The 6,512-nt window shown below is 46.7% G+C and overlaps 1 protein-coding gene across 1 annotated transcript; it reads right to left on the reverse strand.

Moving 5' to 3' along the window:
- LOC107290754 (kelch-like protein 31) lies at nt 1-4,562 on the reverse strand. The gene is made up of 2 exons (XM_015819664.1): nt 3,376-4,562; nt 1-733 (listed from the first exon to the last, which is right to left on the reverse strand). The coding sequence occupies exons 1-2, from the start codon at nt 4,560-4,562 to the stop codon at nt 1-3; spliced, it is 1,920 nt and encodes a 639-aa protein (XP_015675150.1).
- Between the last annotated feature and the right edge of the window lie 1,950 nt (nt 4,563-6,512).

Raw genomic sequence — 6,512 nt, forward strand, 5'->3', positions numbered from 1 at the left:
TTACATGCTCACAGAGGCCGAGGCCACCGAACTAGCTCTGGAGCTGCGGGTGTTCGCCTGAGGAAGGGCAATGGTACAGCAAGAGACCCCCACGGTGCCTTCCAAAAGCTCCCCTTCCTCCGTCCATTCGTTCAGATCGGGGTTGAAGGCGTGAATGGTCTTCTGGTATTTTTTCCCACTTTCGTTCCATCCCCCAACGAGGAGAATTTGCCCACCGAGAGTGGCCACCCCCGCCATGCTCAGGCCGGTGGCCAAGGGGGCCATGAAGCTCCACTGATTGGTGGAGGGGTCATAGCACTCCACTGGAATGACGTCGACCCTCTCCCCGCGGGGGCCCAGCTGGCTGCCCCCCAGAACGTAGGCCCGGTCAGCCAACGTGGCAGCACAGTGCCAACCTCGAGGGCTGCTCAGCCAGCTGCAGTCCCGCCAAGAATCCAGGGCAGGGTCGTAGCTGCAGACGGTCCGGGAGTAAGCGTTGTTCACATAGCCGCCGGTCAGCAGGATCTTCCCGTCGATGACCACGCTGGCGTGGCAGCAGCGTGGCAGCTCCATGTTGGCTTTGGGCTGCCAGCTGTTGGCCGAAGGGATGTAGCATTCAATGGAGACCAAGGTGCCCTTGGCGTTGCGGCCTCCGACGGCGTAGAGGTGCCCATTGAAAGCACTGAGGCTGAAGTGAGTCCTCTTGTGGGTCATGTTAGACAAGTGTAGCCAAGTGCCGAACCGCGGATCAAACCTGCGGAGAAAGAGAAGGATTGTTCTTGAGGATTTGGTGGTATCCTTTGGGGAGTCTAGCCATGAGACCTGGCGCAGGAGCCTGGCAGATAGGAGAAGAGCACTGATGCCAGGATTTGGGAGGGACGCAGGGTCAAAAAAGTCAAGATCGCACAATTGTATACTCAAAGCCTCCCCTTTTGATGTGTGTTGTAATGCACATGAAGAGGGGCTGAGCTTCAGTTGCCTTCAGTTGAAGGCTGCCATTTTGATTTCTTTGACCGCCCTCCCAGACACATCTGGACGCAAAATATGAATTCAGCCCAATGCATTAGGAACCAGGAAAAACAAGGTATCCTTGTAGCATCAAAACCAGTGATTCTCCATCTCAGAAGGTTGAAGATATGTGGACTTCAACTACTATTGAAGCTATGCTGGCTGGGGAATTCTGGGAACTGAAGTCTACACATCTTCAATAAGCTAAGATTGAGAAACACTGATCAAGACAGTGATTCTCAGCTGTGGCAACTTCCAAGCAGGAGGACTTCAACTCTCACAATTCTTGCCCATGGCCCTGCTGGTTGTGGAATTCTGGGATTTGAAGTCCACACACCTAGTTGCCAATACTGGGAAGCAGAAATTTAGGACAGGGGTAGGCAACCTTGGCTCTTTTATGACTCGTGGACTTCAACTCCCAGAATTCCTGAGCCAGCGTGGCTCAGCTTGGAAACCTCTCCATTTCTCCTCAGCGTGGCTGGCTCAGGAATTCTGGGAGTTGAAGTCCACGAGTCATAAAAGAGCCAAGGTTGCTTACCCCTGGCCTAGGATAAACTTTGTTTTAATCAATGCCTCACAAGAGGCCTTGAAAAGATTCTTTAATATATCTTGAAAATTCTCTGGGCTTTTAAAGTCAGACCAAAGTCTATTCAAATGGCTATATTCAAATATTGTTTAAACCAGGGGTAGTCAACCTTGGCTCTTTTATGACTCGTGGACTTCAATTCCCAGAATTCCTGAGCCAGCTTAGCTGGCTCAGGAATTCTGGGAGTTGAAGTCCACGAGTCATAAAAGAGCCAAGGTTGACTACCCCTGGTTTAAACCATAATGTGGTCTCTTTGGATTTTGCTTAGTGCAGTGATGCTGGTAACAGGCAGTGGTCAAAAAATGCAAGTTGGTGGTTTTGTGATTGAAAACATTCCCTGAAGACTAGTCACAGTGACCGTCTTATCTTTCTTTTGCCCTGCCCCTGCCAGATGATGCTGGTTTAGTGTATTGGATGAACACAGCCTACTGTTTTCCATAACAAATCATGATTAAACAATGATTTGGTTTCACATGGGAAAACATTCATTGGCCTGGTTCACTTAAGGTAATATGGTAAAATGTAATGCGGTTTGTTTGGTTTTTCACCAGGATGTTACATAAATCAACTATAGGTAGTCCTCCACTTACAACCATTCATTTAGTGGTTATTTAGAGTTAAAACAGCACCGAAAAAAGTGACCTGTGACCATTTTTTACACTTACAGCCATTGCAGCATCCCCAGGGTCACCTGATCAAAATTCAGAGGCTTGGCAACTGACTCATATTTATGACAGTTGCGGTGTCCCTGGGTCATGCAATCACCTTTTGGGACCTTCTGATAAGTCATTGGGAAAGCCAAATTCACTTAACAACTGTGTTACTATCTTAACAACTGCAGTGATTCACATAACCATGACAAGGAAGTTTGTCAAATGGGGCCAAACTCATACAGGTCTTAAAAATAAGCATCAGAATATTTGGTCTCCTAACTTGCAGCAGCAGTACCAGGCCTTGCTTGGAGATTTGGAAGAGAGGAATTTCAGAGTCCTAGCGGACAATCACTTAAATATGAGCCAGCCGTGTGCTGCAGCTGCCAAAAAGGCCAACACAGTGCTAGGCTGCATTAACAGAGGAATAGAATCAAGATCATGTGAAGTATTAATACCACTTTACAATGCCTTAGTAAGGCCACACTTGGAATATGGCATCCAGTTTTGGTCACCACGATGTAAAAAAGATGCTGAGACTCTAGAAAGAGTACAGAGAAGAGCAACAAAGATGATTAGGGGACTGGAGGCTAAAACATATGAAGAACGGCTGCTGGAATTGGGTATGTCTAGTTTAAGGAAGAGAAGGATGAGGGGTGACATGATAGCAGTGTTCCAATATCTCAGGGGCTGCCCCAAAGAAGAGGCAGTCAAGCTACTCTCCAAAGTGCTTAAAGGCAAGACAAAAAGCAACGGATGGAAACTAACCAAGGAGAGAAGCAACCTAGAACTAAGGAGAAACTTCCTGACAGTTAGAACAATTAACCAGTGGAACAACCTGCCTCTAGAAGCGGTGAATGCTCCAACACTGGAAGTTTTTAATAAGAAACTGGACAGCCATTTGTCTGAAATGGTATAGGATTTCCTGCCTGAGCAGGGGGTTGGACTAGATGACCTCCAAGGTCCCTTCCAACTTTATCATCATCATCATCATCATCATCATCATCATCATCATCATCATTATTATTATTATTATTATTATTATTATTATTATTATTATTATTATTAATGGTCTGGCCCAGCATTAAATCAGCTTCCTATATTTAAACCTCTTCGCTGTTCCAAAAGATCTTATTTTTGTATTTTTATTACCTGCATAAATTGCTAATTGCATGTTTTGCTTGGTTCCGGGCGTCGTTTTGATCTTCACCGCCTGCCACGTAAAGGAAGCTGTCCATGACAGCGACACATTGGTTGAAACATTTGGTGGGCATCTCGGTCAGCTTAGTCCAGTTCCCTTCTTGATCTCTGTAGCTCACATCTTTGCTGAGGGCCTTCTCCGCCGAACATGGCCGCCCGCCCACCATAAGCAGCACCTTCTGGCCCCCCCGAATTTTGGTTCTTCTAGACTGAAGCTCATTTTGCTGGTAAGGGAGCAAATGGTAATTCATCGCATCTACCAGAAGCTTGTGACATTCTGGGTTCTGCATCATACACGGAACAGGCTGGACATAATTGATCAAGTCATGAGCTGGGATCGTGGCGAACCGCACGTTCTTCAGGAGATCTGCCCCACACTTGATCCTCTTGGCATCAAACTCAAGCCATTTCATGGCAATCCGGAAGACCATCACCTCGCTAGGGAACTCCAGATTATCATCCATCAGCAATTCGTTCAAGTGTTCAAAGGTGAGTTTCAAAAACTGCTCCGTTTCCGAGAACTCTAGGAAATGTTCCCGGATGAACCTCCTGGCGGCATCTTTAACCCGACCGAGATTGTACGTGTTTGCCATGTTGGCAATGTACATCCAGTTTTCCACATTCATCTCCTGGATGAGGAAATCGGAGCACATGTTGAGCAGCGCAAACATCTGCAGGTGGCTGGCAGTGGAGATGGTGCTGCCAATGGTGTACAAGGAAAGACTCAACTTTCCGGTGTACGCATAGGAGATGACCGTGGCCAGGCCCAAAGAGGAGATGTCATTGAGGTCCACTTGCTGAAGGCTGGGGCCCTTTTTCAGCTGGTTTTTGAAATATGCACTGCAGGAGGACATCACCAGTTTATGAACGCTGAACGACTTGGTTTTGGTAGCAATGGTGAGATCGCAAAGTAAGTGCTCTTGCTGCAGGGAACTCATCTCCATCAGCATGTTGTTTCCGTGGCTTGGATTGGTGACTTCCGTGGCAGTGCAAAGGAAGCCATCGGAACCGTTTTCAAACAAGCTGCCCAGTTGATGATGGTGGTCAATGTCAAGAGAAGGATCTTCGGCTAGGGTGACATTAACAGTGTCTCTCTTCGCCGGCTTGCTCTTTTTGGAGCTTTTCTTCTTGGGGGCCATTGGGGCAAAGGGCGGCCTGTAAGGTGATATCAAGAAGTTGCTTGGTCAAGGAAGACACATCCTACCCAGTCTACGCCAGCCTTCTTCAACCTGCGCCCTGCAAGAGTGGTTTAATTAAGGGCAATATTATGGTGCGTTTTCACTAACAAAAATCAAAGCAGTGCAGGTAGTCCTCGACTTATCACCACAACTGAGCCCAAAATGTCCGTTGCTAAGGCAGACATTTGTTCGTTCAGTTTTGCCCCATTTTACGGCCTTTCTTGCCACAGTTGTTAAGGGAATCGCTGCAGTTGTTAAGTTACTAACGCGGCCGTTCAGCGAATCTGGCTTCCCCACGGACTTTGCTTGTCAGAAGGTAGCAAAAAGTAATCAGGTGACACCACCACCACCACCACCACCCCCCCGGGACACAGCAGCCATCATAAATATGAGTCAGCTGCCAAGCATCTGAATTCTGATCACGTGACCGTAGGGATGCTGCAACGGTCGGTAATTGTGAAAAAAACAGTCATAAGTCACTTTTCGGTGGTGTTAGAACTTTGAACAGTCACGAAATAAACTGTTGTAAGTCGAGGACTACCTGTACACAGGATATCAGCACAACATAAAGTTAGATGGACTTTTGCAGAAACAAGAGATTCCTTAGAGCAGGGGTCTTCAAACTTGGCCCTTTTATGACTTGTGGACTTCAACTCCCAGAATTCCTCAGCCAGGCTGAGGAATTCTGGGAGTTGAAGTCCACAAGTCATAAAAGAGCCAAGTTTGAAGACCCCTGCCTTAGAGAGAATCTGGTCTTGAGCTGCTCAGGATCTCATGAGTTAATTTCACAATCAGCACCCTGACAAAAACTTGGCAGATAATTGGCAGTGTCTAGATACATCAATTAAAGCAGGGGGTCTTCAAACTTGGCCCTTTTATGACTTGCGGACTTCAACTCCCAGAATTCCTCAGCCAGCATGCCACAAGTCCACAAGCCATAAAAGGGCCCAGTTTGAAGACCCCTGCACTAAAGTCCTCCTCTGACAACAGCACCCAGAATTCCCAGCCATCCTATTCAAACCTGGGAATTTTGAGACAGAAAGTATTGCATCAAACATCTGGAGTGGTAAGTGGAAAAGGCTAATCTATATTAAATTGTTGAATCTGGGAACGAACATATCATTATATTGTCACAACATATCATTATATTTGTCCCTGGCCCTAATGAGAGTCCACCAGCTAATTTGGTTCAGTTCAGAAAAGGTGCTTCATAACATACAGGAGCATGAATACAGCACCTCTCCATCTCATTAAAGCAACTGCGTCTACTTCCAGTGTTCTTTTCAAATGCATTCCCTCATTGATAATACAGTAGGCCAGGGGTCTTCAGACTTGGCCCTTTGATGACTTGTGGACTTCAACTCCCAGAATTCTTCAGCCAGGTGTGCCTGGCTGAGAAATTCTGGGAGTTGAAGTCCACAAGTCATCAAAGGGCCAAGTCTGAAGACCCCTGCAGTAGGCAATATTTGCATATTGCACATACTCTGATTGTGGGGTTAACTGAACCACGAATCAATTAAGCCAATGTTCACGAAATCCTGGGAATGTTTGTATAATACACTAGCTATCTGATGTGGTTTGCAACTACCGATGCAAGCCAGCTGTGCTGGTAGGAGGCAAAACCTTGAAATAAGGGAGAAGAGATCGCTAGCCAGGGAACCATCAGATAAGAAACAGCATCTGGATAATGAGTGGGACAAGAAACCCTCCCCTTTTTTTCTGGGATAGTAAAGGACACAGCGGCAGAATTGTGTTTTCAGACTTGCAAGATTTCATTCACGTAGCTTTACAATAAAGTAGAATGAGCTCATCTGGGTCATGTTTCCTGTCTGGTCTACCTGGTAAGGATGGCACTGGCTGGGTTTATCTCAGTCTGCTACATCTGGACCGGGGGAACTGCATTTGGTCCCA

The sequence above is a fragment of the Protobothrops mucrosquamatus genome, unplaced genomic scaffold (genome assembly GCF_001527695.2).
Source record: "Protobothrops mucrosquamatus isolate PMUCROS unplaced genomic scaffold, P.Mucros_1.0 scaffold963, whole genome shotgun sequence".
In the NCBI taxonomy this organism is placed as follows: Eukaryota; Metazoa; Chordata; class Lepidosauria; order Squamata; family Viperidae; genus Protobothrops; species Protobothrops mucrosquamatus.